Source organism: Rhineura floridana, chromosome 16 (genome assembly GCF_030035675.1).
Source record: "Rhineura floridana isolate rRhiFlo1 chromosome 16, rRhiFlo1.hap2, whole genome shotgun sequence".
Classification (NCBI taxonomy): domain Eukaryota; kingdom Metazoa; phylum Chordata; class Lepidosauria; order Squamata; family Rhineuridae; genus Rhineura; species Rhineura floridana.
This window is the reverse complement of record NC_084495.1, coordinates 5,878,422-5,895,405: the sequence shown is the minus strand read 5'-3', so window position 1 is coordinate 5,895,405 and position 16,984 is coordinate 5,878,422. Positions and strand designations below refer to the sequence as shown.

Below are 16,984 nucleotides of genomic sequence, written 5' to 3'. Positions count from 1 at the left end.
ACACCCATTAGCCAGTCTCTACCCATGGGAATAAATATAACAAAGCTTGCCTGTGATGAGTGATTCGTCCACCATAGAATGTCCTTCTATAACACGACCATCCACTGGAAACTTGCCTCCTGGAATCACTTTGACAATGTCACCCCGCTGAACCAGTTCAACATCAACTTGCTCTTCACTAGAGGATGTAAAAAAAAACTATTTAGTGATGGAATCAATGAAATGTTTCAGAATACTGATTTTGCACATCATGTTGCTCTCTTATTTCAAAATCCCTTCTCAAAACCCATGCTTCTGTGAGGAGGCTAAATTCCTTGGTCCTCATCCCCAACTGAAACAAAGCCTCAGCATGCACAACTGAACGTCTGTATACACATCCTGTTGGGCCTTCCTGCATCGTCCCATCCCCAAATATCTATATAATTGAGGCTGGAAGTTCTTTAGGGTGAGGAATTGTCTTCTCTTTCTATTTCTCTGGAAAATGCCATATACATTGATGGGGTTATACAATAATAAAGAGCACAATGGAAATCAATGAGAACAAAACGATGAAATGTATTCATGCTGCCATTCATTTTTTTAATTAAAAGCAACAACAGTAAAGCCTAATACCTCAAGAGGATGTTGTCTGGACCTAAAGTAACAATAGTTGCTTCTGTTGCTTGTAGTGAAATTAGTCTTGCAAGGGCTTCTGATGTTTTACCCTATAAAAACATGGAGCCACATATTTCACATTTGAAAGGTCACTGCAGGCAACAAAGTCTCATACAACACAACCCATGCTTCTAACAGATACCAAATAAATTCTAAGTAAATTCTAAACAAAACGCTCTTCTGTTATTCATCTTGGGTTGAAGACAGACATATGCTCTAAAGTGCTGGGGCAGTGTGCATTCTAAGGTCCTTGTTTTGAGGGCAGTGGATGTGTGTTTAACATTCAGAATGGTATGATTATATTCTCTCTTGGGATTCCTATAAGCATCAGGTAACTGACTAAAAACTGAGCACTAAATGTTTAAGAGAATCTCACAAAACTAGAGGCAACTAGTCTGCAGGTGTTTTAATAAATCCCCGTTCTCTGCAGGTGTTTTCATGTTTACCTTTGCTACATGCTCTAGCCATCGCCCCAACGCAATGAATACAAAGAGCATCGGTGGTGTGTCAAAGAAAGTCACAGGGTTGACCTTTGCCCTCTCAGCCATTGCAACCAGAAGAACAACGACGGAGTAAACAAAAGCAATGGTGGTCGCCAACACAATCAGCACATCCATATTGGCAGTCTTGTGCTTCAGCGCTTTGTATGCTTGAATGTAGAAATGCCAGCCTCCAAATATCTGTAAGGAGAGCAAACGCCAAAGTTACATTTTGCACATCAACACACTACTGAGAACTACTTTTAAGGACTGGAGAACAAGTGCACATCTGCAAATGGGCTTTCTCCTCCTGGACTCAGTCAATGCTCCGTGGCAGGGTGCTGAGCTAGTCCCAACCAAGAGACGGCCGAGTACAGAGAAAAATCCTACAGAAACTCAGCTGTAAAAAGGAGACTTACAATCCCTGTGGGCTCCTTTGGAGGAAAGGTGGGAGAGAAATTGAATAAATAAATAAAGGCCAAAGTCTGGAAGCTGTTCCCACATCTTGTTCCATCATAACACGAGCCATAAAATGGAACAAGCATTACTGCTTCCGATTTCTGTTTGGAGGGGTAGGAATACAGTATTAGTACTGCATAAGGGAACTTATGGTGTACTTTCTACTAACGTCAGGCTATCAGTTACTTTTATCTTGGATACTTTATTCGAAGCCCCCCACCCACCCACCCCCACACCCTCTTAGTGGTTCCAGGATTAAGTTCAGCACCACCTAGTCCTTAGTCCAGGGATGGAAAATATTTCTTTCCCCCAGGAGTAATACGTTGGGGGCTGGATTTAAGATGTACAGGCATCCCCTTTCCTCCCTCTCCGCCACTCCCTTCCCCTCATGTCACTCTCATGAAATCAGGCTAAGGGTTGAACGGAAGCTGTCCCCTTGCCACTTCATGCTTCAGAGGATGAAGTTCAAATGCTACCACACTAGCATTTAACATACTTCTACTTGCCTGTACAGGGACACACAATAAGAAGGAGATGAAATTCATAACAGACAATCCAGGAAAGATCTGACGCTCCAAAAACATTGATGAATGATATGCTTCCATTTCTTCTTCGGTCATGTTCACACCCTTATACATGGCTGACATCTGGCTGTCCACAATCATCATGTAAATCATTAGCCCCATTACAGGAATGCAGAATATTAGGCTTACAAGGAAGGACCGTTTCCATCTAAAGTAATAAGAGAACCCAAACATAGTCAGTATTTATCTTATGGGGCAAAATGCTTGCATCTGGCACCTTGAGCATGGAAGGAAGCAGTTAGTAGACTGTGTCATTCACTCCAATGGAATGTAAATAGCAGGTACAGCAGGATCCTAAGTTTAAAGCCCCTAGCCCAAGAGCCCAATACAGATTGGATCCAGATTGCCCCCCACGCCTGCAGTTCTCTGTGGAAAAACACACACCAAAAGGCAATTCTTTTCTCAATGCAAGTTATAAATCGGGGTGGGGAACCTTTCGGGTTCCATGGGCTAGACCCTTATCAGAAACTGCCTGGCACGCCAAATTTGACAGGTGGGTGGGGCCATTTACCTGTCAATCATCTGGCACCACAAATGACAGCAGGTGTGCAAGAGAGTTCCCTGAAGGGAGGTCTCTTGCGCACCTGGACCAAGCAGGACTGACCTTCTCACATGTTAGCTGATGTGCAGGAGGACAATTCTGCTTTGCACAAAGCTTCAAGAGACCCAACCACCAGCACCTACAAAGCCCCTTTTGGCCAAGCCCTTGTCACATCTGGCAGCAGGTGTAGGCCGGGTGGGTGTGGCTTGCCCCAAAGGGCCTCATGGGCCAAATGGGGAAGCCTGGCAGGCCAAGCTCAGCCAACAGTCTGGAGGCTCTCCGCCCTTGTTAAAGCATGAGCGAAAGACAGCGAGCGAGAGAACATGCACGAAGAATGGACCAATGTGTATATGCGGCCCACTGACATTATTTCTGAGGGAATGCAGCTCTCAGAAAGGAAAGGCTTAAAATAAAACTGCATTCTGGATCCTTCTTGAATGGGATCTGATCATGAATAAAAAAATACTTACTGCCTTATTTCCTGCTTGTGATCTAAGTGACTAGCAGATCTATCTTTCTTCACTAAATCAGCAGTAAACCCTAAATTCTAAAAAGAGAGAAATTTATTTTAGTGTACAAGTTAGGGCTGTGCACAGATGCCCCCTCCCAATCCGCCCTGTAGCTCCAATTTGGGGGAGGGGAGATCAGGCCGACCCCAATTAAACGCAAGTCCAGGAGGGGGACATGGAGACATTACATCCGCTTTACCCCTCCCGACCGAGAGTGAGGTCATGCAAGGCGATGTTTTGCAAGGCGCTTCCCTGCAGGAAAGCCTCTTGCAAAGCTGCATCGCGCAGGATTGCTCCCTCAGCTTAACAGCTGATAAACTAAGGCAGCAAACGCGTGGGGTGGTGTTTTGCAAGGCACTTTTCCTCTAGGAAAGCATGTTGCAAAACATCACACTGCACAATCACTCCCTTGACTCATCAGCTGTTGAGCCGAGGGAGCGATTGTGCACAATGCTGGTTTGCAAGGGGCTTTCCTGCAGAAATTTTAACACAGTATAGTGGCAAAAGATGTAAGCATTCGACTCAGAATCGTAAAACTGTTTAAAGATACCTTGGATATCTGCATATTACCTGTTCATATAATAGTATTATCATTGATAATAATTATAATCACCTTAAAAACAAGGTGCTGTACAATATGCAACCTAAAATTAACAATGAAGACCTGCCAGAAGGTTTTGGTCAATCTAAGCATACAGACGAGGGGGAAAAAAGGAAGGAAGCATGAATAAGCAATTGAAAAAGAGAGACCCCCTAAGATCATAATGGTCAATACTGGCATCTTTATTCTCTGCAGTGGGACCAACAACCTCCAGCTGTGACTGTGTCCCACTACCAAGGCTACCTTCCATTCTGCTATAGTAGTTTTTATACATGTAAATGAGTCAGCAAAACATTACATTCGCAAGAACACTTACCTCTATAATCCGTATAATATTTCGAGGGCCAACTATCTCAGGATCATACTTGATGTGTGCTTTATTTGTTGCAAGAGCCACAGAACTGTACAGAACCCCTTTTGTTTTCATAAGTGTGGATTCTATTTTGTGAACACACGAGGCACATGTCATTCCTCTCACCTGTTAAAATAAAATTTTATTATGTGCAGAATATTGTCCCTCAAGGGATAATTTTGCATGCATTATAAATAATGACAAGAGAAATCCAATAGGAAAATGGCAGTGTTCCCAGACAATAAACCAAACCTTGTACTAACTTTATTATGCTGTTTTAATATGTATAGTACTCCCAAGTATTGCAGCAGAAAGGCAGATTTTTTTTAATAAACAGACATGTATTAAGAATTTAAACCTAGTTGGCTGGCAGAGAGCACTGTTGATCAATTGTACTATGAATCAGACATATCAAAACAAAAAAATGCTGAGGGCCAAGCTAAACTCCTCCCCCATTATTACTGCAAATATAATAGAAGAGAGGGGAAAGAAAAGCCTAACTAGGTTCAACATTATTTGCACTAACACAAGCTGGCATGGAGGAAGAGTTTACTCCCCCCCCCCGGCTGTAGTCCTGACAAAAAAAATCCTCTGTGCCAAGAATCAGGTGTCAATGGGAGTGTCCCTTCTCAAGTGTTTCCCCCACCTCCAATTTTAGTTGAGATTGTGGGGGTGCGGGGTTTAAACCTCACATGCCACAGTCCCAATCTTAGTCAGCCCTTGCAGTAAAGAACATGCACGTTAATTGCTTTTGCACATTTAAAATAAACGTTTAATCCTGTGATTAACTCTGCCTATGCAAAATCTTGCAGAACTACTACAGAACATGTAAACTAAAGATGTGCAGGGGGAAAAGCGCATTTGCCCTATCTACAGAATTAAATGCTTAGCAATCACTAACCAACTGCTTACTCTATGCCTCCCATTGCCCATGAACAGAGACTGGGAAGAATCAGCTCACATGGCTGCCCACATTTTATCTACTTGCTATTGCCACTATAAGTCAGTAACTCTTACAATCTCTGTTAGAAGAGAAAATGAATCTCAGCTATCTCAGGTGTCTGTGCACGTGGCTGGTGTTTTTGTGCCCTTGGCCCTACGTGCTGCATCTCTGCAGCTACCCCATCCTGTCTGTCAGCTGCTGCACTTCCTGTGTCATGCTGTCTCAGTCAGCTCTGGAGGGTGCACATCCAAGATTCCTCTCTAGTAAGAAAAAGAAGCAGGAGGCATCAAGCAGAAAGCAAGTAAGTGAATGAAAAGAAAGTTCTTTTTAGGAATAAGAAAAAAAGCTCCAAATGGATTTGGCACACCTGTCAAAAGGGAGAATCCAGTCACATAGAAGTGCCTACAAAAATTAATCTGAGCTTTTTAGCATGCACACAAACACACTTTTAAAATGATACTCTATTAAAAGCCAAAATTAAATAATTACACTATTTTACAGGAAAGTGGAATGGATTGTTGATACAATCTTATGCATACTTCAGAATAGGCATCTGTGAGATTGTCCAGTAAACATGCACAGGATAAAAGTTTTCAATGGGACCTGTGAATGAAATTGGACTTGGAAGACTGGCACACCCACTTGCCAGCCATTTTGCAATTTCTATATTGTATCATCTAAACCAGCCATTGCCAACCTAGCGCCCTCTAGCTGTTTGGGACTACAATTCCCATCAACCACAGGCAGCAGGCAGACTTGTATGAAATAAGTGCTATGACCTCTTTCTGGGACGAAGACACAGATATAAATTTATTAAATAAATAAGAAAAAGCCACATTTTTCAACATGTAGTGTCATATGCAGACACTTTTTCATAACTTAGTTCCACATGGGGCTTGCTGAGTAGTAATTTCTCTCCCTCTCTCCCAATGGCAATGGAAGGGGAGCTAAATTAATTGTTTTTGGAATCAGAGTTATACACCCTCTGCATTATTTAATTATCTATCTGTATAAAAAACACACGAGTTAAAACAGCTGTGTGCAAGTAGCACTGATGATTTAAATAATCTGCTTACAATAAGCTCCAGGACGCCATCTCCTTCGTCGTAATTTTCCAGAACTGTCGCACCAAATCCCAATTCTCTAATCAATTCTGCTACAGCTGGCGGCTGGATGATTGAAGGGTTATACCTCACTTCTGCCTTCCCAGCCATCAGGGCAACAAGTACAGAATGTATTCCTAGAAACACGGAGCCATACATTGAAACACTTTGGGAAGAAGTTGTGAGTGTAATAATATCCAGTGGGTGGATGTAGCTCAGCCTTCCCCAAACTGGTGCCCTCCAGATATTTCTGGCTGGGGCTCATGGGAGTTGTACACTGAAACATGCGGAGGGCATCAGGTTGGGGAAGGCTGATCTCCCTGAATCATGTCACATACCTCTATATAATTGGGCAAGGACAGCAGTGTTGGAATATCTTCGGAATCACTTGCACCAGCCACAGGAGCCAACTTACTCAGAGGAGTGGCTTATCCCTAACTTGATTAAAAGTAGCCGCTCTAATAGCCACCTTGATTATTTGCACAGGAAGGCTGGATATAAATGTTGGGATGAATAAATAACTACCTCTCCACATGCTACTTCATTTATATTCAATTTAAAGTAAAGTTTTAAAACAACAAATAAAATTTTTTCTCCCATTACAAAAGACACAAATATTGTTTATCGCTGGGGTCTCCAACATGGCATCACAGTAGCCTCAGGCATCCCTTTGGTGCCCACCAGGGCCTCCTGCCCTTCCCAATTTTTTTTTAAATGAAGATCTTGGCCTCTTTCTTGCTGTTTGGTGGGAAGTGCCTGTGTTTTATTTGGGGGGGGGAGGATTGTCTGCTTTTTAAAATCTGTATTTTATTTGTTTTGGGGTGTGTGTAAGTGTTTAGCCTGGTTTTGGGGGGAGTGAGAAGAGGAGTTGTGAGCTCATCAAGTTTCTGGGGTGTGTGAAATGGGTATTTTGTAGTGCCCATGGCGGATTTCTAAATGTGCCTCTGGGCCCAAAAAGGGTTAGGGACCCCTGGTTCAACCTATCCAAATGTAGTCCACGTTAAGTATCGGTTACAGGGGTTAATTATTCACCAAATTAATAACTTTTTTTAAAAAAAGTTGAATCTGAAATTTCCCTAGGTGCATGAACGTGTAATATACTGCTTGTGCTTTGACGTTAATCATTCTGTATGCAGAGAACCCACAGCACAATACTGAAGTTTAAGCTGCGAGAGAACATAACCCCACACAAATGTGTGTGCCCACATCTAGTGTAGCTATGCAGTTTGCTGTTCACCTGAATAGGAATGGCCTTCAAACCTGCAGTTGTGGTAAAAGCCACACACTCAGTGAGTTTCTGCTGCAGTACTACCCTCAGATCCTTCTTCAAATCTTTACTGCAAGGCACCCACTATAATGCACCGCTTTATTTCTTGGCCACTAGAAGGGAAGGGAACTAGAACTGATAGCTGCCAGTGACCCACTATGGATTCCACTTTCTATTTTCTGCCGCAAGAGACACAGGCAAGACTAGAAGATTTTGTGTCAGATGATAACGCTCCGTAAATATTATTTGCTCTTCTCCTGCTGAAGTATGCATATCTCTGTTGCCCACAACATACCCCTTCATCCTTAAGATGCATCGGATTTTAAATCTTGCAGTCAGAATATCAAAAGGGCCTACATACATTAAGTTACCTGAGCTTGTTTTTAAAAAGTCAGATAGCTATCAATAAGCCATCATTAAAATGCTATTAGGGAAGTTAATTCAATTTAACTAATGTATCTCTCACCATTTTCTCTCTTCAGATTCCTTTCAATGTTTGCCACACAGGAAGCACATGTCATGCCAGTGACTTGAATGTAGCACTTTAAAGGTGCCTTGGTATCCTGCTTATTGTGGGCAGGGGATAAGGTGGCACGAGCTTCCACTTTGGAGAGTTTTCTGTCCTGAGATTCTGCCAGCCTTTCCTGTGAGGGCTGAGTTATTAGCACTAAAGGTTCTGTGCTTCGGGGTCCTGAGAACAGAAAAGGATTATCACAATGTGTCCTAACAGCTGCAGCAACTACTATAGTCCAAGAGGACACTAAACACACCAATTTCACATAAAAATACAAGCTCCAGCCATTCACAAAATGTCATCTTATTTCTGGCTGAGCCCAGAAGACACTTTTGAATTCAAGAAGTAGAGAAAACAGCAAATCTCATGCTTCAGGAATATCAGAGGCCACAAGACCTCTCCTGACTCTAACGAGCCCTCCTTGCCACAAGTTTACTTGTCAATGGACTATGCACTATGGGACAGACCTGCCCATCTCCCATTCTGCTGCCTTTAATGATACCCATAATCTGCTCCCCCACTAAACTGGGGCAGGTGTCTTATAGTTACTCAATCTCAGAATCAGTATTAAGGTGACCATAATTTACCCTGTGGCTCTGCACAATCCCTTCCACAGACTGCTACCTCTAAAAGAAGCAATTGCATTTACTCTATAGAGTCAGTGCAAAACAATTTACGGAGATATTACCTGTGAAGGATGCATCAAAACCCATATCCTCAATGGCATTTCTTAAGTCATCTGGAGAGGTCTGCATGGGGTCATATTCTATAGTCCCATTATGGTTCAGAAGTGACACATGAATTGAATTCACACCTGGCTTTTGGGAAATTACTCCCTCAATCGACAGCACACAAGAATTGCAGGTCATTCCTTCTATATTTATCACAGTGACATGAATCAAGGGATGATGCATGTTGGTACTGCCAGCTCCTGAAGAAGATTTCACTGGAGATCTGGGTGCGTTCAGAGGACCAGCATTGTCATGTGCATCAAAAAGGCTGACCTTAAAAGTCTCTGGGGATACTGCTTCTATGGCTCTCCTCAGTGCATTGAGGCTGATTAGGCTGGGGTTGTACTTTACAGTGGCAGATTTTTCCTCTAAAGAAACTGTGATGCTAGTGACTGAGGGGAGTGCTGATATGCTACTCTGAATATTGAAGACACATGAATTACAGTGCATGCCATCAACCCGGAATATTACAGTCTTTAAACTGAGTGTGTCCTCTGGAGTTTCTTGTGGAACATTGTCTGAGCATTTGGGGGGGGTGTTCTTCAGTCGTTCTATATCAATAGCACCAAGTTTGAGGGGTTTAGGCTGCTTCTTTATTGATGCTATGAAACCGGCAGCTTCTATTTGGTCTTTTATTTCCTCTGATGTGATGAGATGAGGCTGATACACCACCACAGCTTCCTGATTGTCCAGGGAGACTAGGAGATAAACAGCGAAGTGTTAGTATGTTTCTCCTACGACATTCCACTTAAAATCCTTATTTATATAAAGGTACTCTGTAAGTGGTTTTCCCCTCCATGTTAGCAGTCCCAATTACTGCCCACCTTTGAAAGGTCTTGTTCCACTTGCAGGTCAGATGGTAACATCACAGTTGTAGCACTGACGTGGCAACGTGCAACACCAATGAGTCACATGACAGCAGGGGTGGATCTTAGCTTTCAAAGTGGGAGGAGCACAAACAGGAAGCCCTGACCCTACCGCCATGTGATGCCAGGGCTGGGGAGTCAGAGTTGTGGAGTCGGAAGCAATTTTGGGTGGAGTTGGGGTTGGTAGAAATGTACAGACTCCGACTTCAAAATAAAAACTTTCATAGGAATTTAGGAAAGTTTTCTTGTTCAGAAGTTTTAATCAAATAAATATATTTTATGTTCTATCAATCTAGCCTGATGATTCACATGGTGGTGATGAAATGCCTTGTGCTGCCATTTTACTACAGTAAATCTGTTATTACTAGTTAATATACATTTGCCATTTATGAAGGAGTCGGACAGTAGAAAAATAGAGGAGTCGGAGTCAAAGGTTTGGCAGACCGACTCTACAGCCCTGTGTGATACAACTGTGTTATACAATGTGGGCAGGGGTTCTGCCGCACTGGGATGAGCTTCTATCTACTAATATATCTTTTTCTTCTTTTGGCATTAACAGCAGGATACAACTGCAATGCAAGTCAGTACCATGCAACTGTAGGCCTGATTGCGTCCTGCCCTTGGTGGCCAAAGTTAACTGCCAACATCAAGAGTCGCAGGCAGATATTTTACAACTTTATTTGATGACATTACTTATGGATGAAGCTTGATGCGGAGGAGAATTTTAACGTCGGCTGCTATTGTTGCTGTTTGGGTGCATTTTAATTGTCTGTTTGTTTTGTCTGTTGTGTGTATGAATGAGATTGTGTGGACGTGTTTGTGTATATTTATGTGTATTTGTATGCGTTGTTGTGTGAATGTGTTTGTTTGTATTTAAATGTTTTTAAAATGTGCCTGGGAGAGCATGCTTTGTATTTAATGGGGGGGCTTCCGGGGGGCCCAATTAGCATAGTGACGGGTAATGGGAGGTATGGCGTTAGGAGGAGAACATGCCAGGTAAGGGGAACTCGCCCCAGACAAGTTGTGTCTGTGCCTTGTTCCGGTTCTCCTCAAGACCACAGAACTGCTGGTTGTTCTATCAGCCAGCCCTTAGATCTCCAGGTGCTGCTTTTGAATGCCAGGTCGGTATATAATAAAACCTCCCTTGTCCATGATTTAATTGTGGATGAGGGTGCCGACCTGGCGTGTATAACCGAGACCTGGGTGGGTGAGCAGGGAGGAGTTGCCCTCTCTCAGCTTTGCCCACCTGGGTATACGGTGCAGCACTATGGCAGATCTGAGGGCCGGGGAGGCGGGGTCGCTGTGGTCTATAGGAGTATTTTCTCTCTCACCAGGCATCCTGTCCAGATGACGACTGGTCTAGAGTGCCTCCACCTTGTACTGGGCCAAGGAGACAGACTGGGAATCTTGTTGGTGTACCGCCCACCTTGCTGCCCAACAGCTTCCCTAGCTGAGCTGACAGAGATAGTCTCGGAGGTGTTGTTGAGGTCCCCCAAACTTGTGGTGTTGGGGGATATCAACGTTCATGCCGAGACTGTCTTATCTGGAGCGGCTCAGGACTTCATGGCCTCCATGACAACCATGGGGCTGTCTCAATTTGTTACTGGCCCAACGCATGTGTCGGGTCACACTCTTGATTTGATCTTTGCCACTGGTCATGGAGATGGTGATCTGGAGGTGGGGTATTTTTCATCTACTCCATTGTCATGGACAGATCACCGCCTGCTGAGTTTTAGACTTACGACGACTCTTTCCCTCTGCAAGGGTGGGGGACCTATTAAGTTGGTCCGCTCCCGGAGGCTTATGGATCCTATGGGTTTTCAGAGGGTTCTGGGAGTTTTTCCAGCTGATAGTACTGGCGCTCCTGTCGAGGCCTTGGTCGAACTGTGGAATACAGAGATGGCCCGGGCTATTGACACGATCGCTCCCGCGCGCCCTCTTCGATGCAGAGCTCATACAGCTCCGTGGTATACCCCGGAGCTGAGAGTGATGAAGCAAGAGAGAAGGAGGCTGGAGTGCAGATGGAGACGAACTCCAGACGGATGCAATTATGCTTTGGTAAGTGCCTCTACTAAGTCGTACATAAAAGCGGTAAGGGCGGCGAAGAAGTCCTACTTCGCTGCCTCTATCAAGACATCTCTCTGCCGCCCAGCAGAGCTTTTTACGGTTGTACGAGGACTCTTACATTCTGGTCCTCAAGATACCATTGAAACATCTGAAGCTCGCTGTAACGACATTGCAGGGCACTTCCAAAATAAAATCGCATGCATCCGTAGGGACCTAGACTCTGATGTTACGACAGATGAATCCATTGAAGTGTCCAGAACACGGTCTTGTCTTTCATTGTTGGATGAGTTTCAGTTGGTGCAGCTTGAGGAAGTGGACAAGGTGCTTGGAATGGTGCGGGCGACCACGTCTGCTCTAGATCCTTGTCCATCTTGGCTGGTCAAGGCTAGCAGGACTGGTACCACCGGCTGGGCCAAGGAAGTGATAAATGCCTCCTTGAGTGAGGGAGTAGTCCCTAGTAGCCTCAAGGAGGCAGTAGTGAGACCTCTTTTGAAGAAACCTTCCTTAGACCCAGATAACTTGAACAATTATAGACCGGTGGCAAATATCCCCTTTTTGGGCAATGTTCTGGAGCAGGTGGTTGCCAATCAGCTCCAGCTGCTCTTGGATGAGACCGATTATCTGGATCCGTTTCAATCCGGTTTTAGGCCTGGTTTTGGCACTGAAACAGCCTTGGTCGCCCTGTACGATGACCTCTGTCGGGAGAGGGACAGAGGGAGTGTGACTCTGTTGATTCTCCTTGATCTCTCAGCGGCGTTTGATACCATCGACCATGGTATCCTTCTGGGGAGACTCGCGGAGTTGGGAGTTGGAGGCACTGCTTGGCAGTGGTTCCGCTCCTACTTGGCGGATCGTCGCCAGAAGGTAGTACTTGGGGAACATTGGTCGACACCTTGGACTCTCCATTGTGGAGTCCCTCAGGGGTTGATTTTGTCCCCCGCTTTTTAACATCTACATGCAGCCTCTGGGTGCCGTCATCAGGAGTTTTGGAGTGCGTTGCCACCAGTACGCTGATGACACGCAGCTCTATTTCTCCTTTTCATCTTCTACAGGTGAGTCTGTGGATGTGCGGAATCATTGCCTGACCGCGATAATGGACTGGATGAGAGCTAATAAACTGAGACTCAATCCAGACAAGACTGAGACACTGTTGGTGAGTGCCTCCCCTGCCCAGATGGTGGATGTTCACCCTGTTCTAGATGGGGTCATACTCCCCTTGAAGGAACAGGTTCGTAGTCTGGGAGTTCTTTTCGATCCTTCCTTGTCTCTTGAGGCGCAAGTGGCCTCGGTGGCAAGGAATGCGTTCTACCACCTTCGGTTGGTAGCCCAGCTACGCCCCTATCTGGACAGGGATGACCTCGCCTCAGTTGTTCATGCTCTGGTAACTTCTAGGCTGGATTACTGTAATGCGCTCTACGTAGGGCTGCCCTTGAAGACAGTTCGGAAGCTTCAGCTAGTGCAAAACGCAGCAGCCAGACTGCTGACTAGGACCAGCCGGTCAGCACATATAACACCTGTTCTGGCCCGTTTGCACTGGCTACCTATTTGTTTCCGAGCCAGATTCAAGGTGCTGGTTTTGACCTATAAAGCCTTACACGGCGTGGGACCGCAATATCTTGTGGAACGCCTCTCCCGCTATGAACCTACCCGGTCACTTCGCTCAGCATCTAAGGCCCTCCTCCGGGTACCAACCCATCGAGAAGCCCGGAGGACAGTTACTCGATCTAGGGCCTTTTCTGTAGTGGCCCCCGAACTGTGGAACAGCCCCCCGAAGAAGTACGCCTGGCGCCTACGCTTCTATCTTTTCGGCGCCAGGTTAAGACCTGGCTATGCTCCCAGGCATTTTAAGCGTTTATGTTATAATTTAAATTTTTTATTTTTTTCTTTAGTTGCTGCTTGTGTTTATTGTTTGTTGTCTGATTTTATTGTTGATATTTTGTATTTTAACCTTTTTGTACACCGCCCAGAGAGCCACTCGCTATGGGCGGTCTATAAATGAAACAAATAAATAAATAAATAAAGAGTCACGTCTACTAGCATGTGCCTAGCTTCAGCTCAGATTCTGTTTCTTGGGCATGTGGTCGAATGTGACAGAATGCTGGAGACTACTTTTCAGAAATGCAGGTACTTTTGTTTTTAGAAGAGACTACTGTAAGCGGGGCTTGCAACAGAGTGGTGCAGTGTCCTCCACCCTCTATATGGGGTGCTCCTGTTCAGGGTTCTGGAAAGCCTGGAATCAGAGGTTTGTAGTGCTGTTCAGGGAAGGGGGTGAGTTAAAGGAGTGAGGAAGGAAGAAATAACACCTTTTTCTCTTCCACATCTGCCCCTACTGTGCTATAGCTGTCAGTCCCAAACCCAAGTATGTTGTAGCTCTTTTGGAAGGTGGGGGGGAGAGAAGAAACAGAGTCCTGGCGAATGAGAAAGAAATGAGAGTCTCTTTTTTCCTTTCCTTCCTTCTGAAACATCCCCATGTTGTTCAGGGGGGAGATATTTTTAACCTCGCTGTATGCATCATCCCCATTCCTACCAGATACTTACCATAAACTATAAACTTTACTATAAACCTTCCTCTTTCAACAAGTCTTTTCAGTAGAGATCTTATCCCAGTCTGCATCTGTGTTGGAATTGCTTTTTAATATGGTTTTAAAACCTTTTTCTTTTTCTAAAAAAATATTTTTTGAAGCTTTTAAAAAAAATGTTTTTCCCACCCTATGTTTTACTCACTTTTTTGGGAAGGGGGGTGTCAAGCGACCCCTTAACATTCCATGTATCAACTGCTTTCCACCAGGTCCAAACCAGACATGATGTTATTGACACAATTAGTAACTGTATGCTTGAAAGAAATAATTATGCAATGACTAATTTGCATGAATAATGTGCCATCTAGTTTCACCCTTAAAAAGACTCATAGTGTCTGCCTAACTTCTGATTTTCTAGACACTTCCTACCCCCTTGCCCCTTAACTGCCACCAGCTTTTTATTCCTCCTGATTCCTGTTAATCTGCTTGGCGTTCCTTTAAAAAACCTCTCTCTTTTTACAAACATATTTACTTTTGCATAGGGAGTTCTCCAAGTATGTAGAAGCCACCTTTTTATTTTTGAGTAGCTCTGCTTCACTTTCAAATTGAACATGCTAAGAGAATGATTATTTACAAATATAGCATCATCAATACACATGGTACACTACAAGTCTGTGCTCTGAGGAGCTGATGAACTAGAATTTGATCAACAGCCCAGAAGATGGTAAATGGGAAGATATTCCATTTAGTTACACATATTTAATTGGGGGTGCCAAGTAAATGGTTACGATACTGGAAAACTGATGAGAAATTATTAAGGAATGTACAAGGAGTGGCACAGAGTGGTAAGCGGCGGTAATGCAGCTGAAGCTCTGCTCACGGCCGGAGTTCGATTCCAACGGAAGGAGGAAGTCAAATCTCTGGTAAAAGGGGTCGAGGTCCACTCAGCCTTCCATCCATCCGTGGTCGGTAAAATGAGTACCTGGCATGTGCTGGGGGGTAAAGAAAGGCCGGGGAAGGAACTGGCAATCCCACCCCATATATACGGTCTGCCTAGTAAACATTGCAAGACGTCACCCTAAGAGTAGGAAACGACTCGCACTATAAGTGCGGGGACACCTTCACTTTTTTTTTTTTTTAAGGACAGAAAAAACCAAATTCTCTAATCATCTTTAATTACCTTTAATTCGTGTGACCCCTTGCAGCTTCCCAATCTTTCCTTCAATGGTGCTAGTGCAGGAATGGCAGGTCATTCCCTCTACTTTCAGCTTCATTACAACATCACTTGCTTGGGAGAAACGTGAATCTTCAAATGTTCCTGGATTTCTTTCCTGTGTTGCATTATCTGAACTTAATCCTGGCACTATTTGGTTAATCTCCTTGCCATTTATAATAGAAGAGACAAATGTTACAACTAGAGATTTTTTGTCAGAGGAACTTTTCACATCTAAGATGCCCTTGGTTTGCAGGAGGGTGGTACGGATATCTTCACATGTTAGTGATGACTGAGCAGGTATTGTAAGAAAAATGGTATCTGGTAAAACAAGTTGTGGGTTTTCGTTAGCAAGAGTAGCATCAAATCCCATGTCATCTATAGCTTCCTGTAGAGACTCTGGAGTCTGCTTTTTGGTATTATAAATAATGGCTGCCTTCTTATCTTCCAGTGAAACCTTGCATGGGAAGCAGAAAATAAGCACACACACATTAGACAACTTAGCCAAACCAAGATTAAAATCTTCTTAAGGTGGCATTAACGTATCAGGCAGCTTTGTCTTATTATAGTGACACCTTGCATGTGACTTCACTCATTTGAGAAGGAAATCCAAGACTGTAACTGTGAAACTGCAAATTAACTTGGATTTATCTGTAAGACAAGATGACTGGTACAAGATGAATCACAATGAAAGTGGCCAGAACCTTTCTGAATCCCACACACAATAATACAATATACATTTCTCACATAGCACTTTCCACAGTCCCTTTAGCATACATTGCACATACAGCAAAGATTATGCTAATCTCTAACTGGGCAGGAACTTAAATAACTGGCTAAGACAGAACACTCAGTTACATTTGGTGATTTGAGTTGAAAGAAACTAAGGAATCTCTGCTTTTCAGAAACAGTTTGAGGCACATAACCGGTAGAATATTTACAGGAAAAACTAGAAATGGGTATGGAACGTCCATGTATGAGGAAAACACCTGAAGGCAATGGTATGCAGCATGGGGATGTTCCTGGATCCAGCTTTGTCACTGGAAGCACAGGCAGCCTCCGTGACTACCAGCATCTTGTACCAGTTTTGGCTGGTACCACAGCTGTAATCAGTCCTGAATCATGATAGCCTGACCAAAGTAGTTCAGGAACTAGTAACCTCAAGACTGAATTATTGCAATGTGGGGCTTCCCTTCTGGCTGATTAAGAAACTGCAGTTTGTACAGAATGCCACAGCACAATTATTTACCAGGAGTGAGATTCTGTCAGTATATTAAACCTCAGAGATCTGCACTGGCTGCAAACTTGTTACAGGCCAAGTTCAAGGTATATGAAATCCTTAACAGCTTGGGACCAGTTTGCTCGAGGAATCACCTTGCCTCATACATGCCTAATTCAACTACTTTGTTCTGCAGAACTTACAGTTTTACAGATGCCATATAATGTTCTTTTTGCATTTACGAGGAACCAATCTTTTAGTGTGGCAGCACCTATGCCTTCGAAGTCCCTGCCCAACATTAGGCAGGCATCCTTACAAAATTGTTTGACATGTTTGTTAAACACTTTTATTTCAGTAAGCCTA

At 43.9% G+C, this 16,984-nt stretch overlaps 1 protein-coding gene across 6 annotated transcripts in view; it reads right to left on the bottom strand.

The window, feature by feature from the left end:
• ATP7A (ATPase copper transporting alpha) overlaps positions 1-16,984 on the bottom strand; it is a 52,977-nt gene that overhangs the window by 16,589 nt on the left and 19,404 nt on the right. For all 6 annotated transcript variants that reach the window (XM_061598916.1, XM_061598918.1, XM_061598920.1 and 3 more), the window contains 10 exons: positions 15,370-15,859; positions 8,695-9,435; positions 7,959-8,183; positions 6,199-6,362; positions 4,144-4,305; positions 3,188-3,264; positions 2,099-2,324; positions 1,101-1,334; positions 613-704; positions 51-178 (listed from right to left, as the gene is read on the bottom strand). In XM_061598916.1, coding sequence (XP_061454900.1) covers positions 51-178; positions 613-704; positions 1,101-1,334; positions 2,099-2,324; positions 3,188-3,264; positions 4,144-4,305; positions 6,199-6,362; positions 7,959-8,183; positions 8,695-9,435; positions 15,370-15,859 — 2,539 coding nt within the window. The remainder of the gene's footprint in view (positions 1-50; positions 179-612; positions 705-1,100; positions 1,335-2,098; positions 2,325-3,187; positions 3,265-4,143; positions 4,306-6,198; positions 6,363-7,958; positions 8,184-8,694; positions 9,436-15,369; positions 15,860-16,984) is intronic.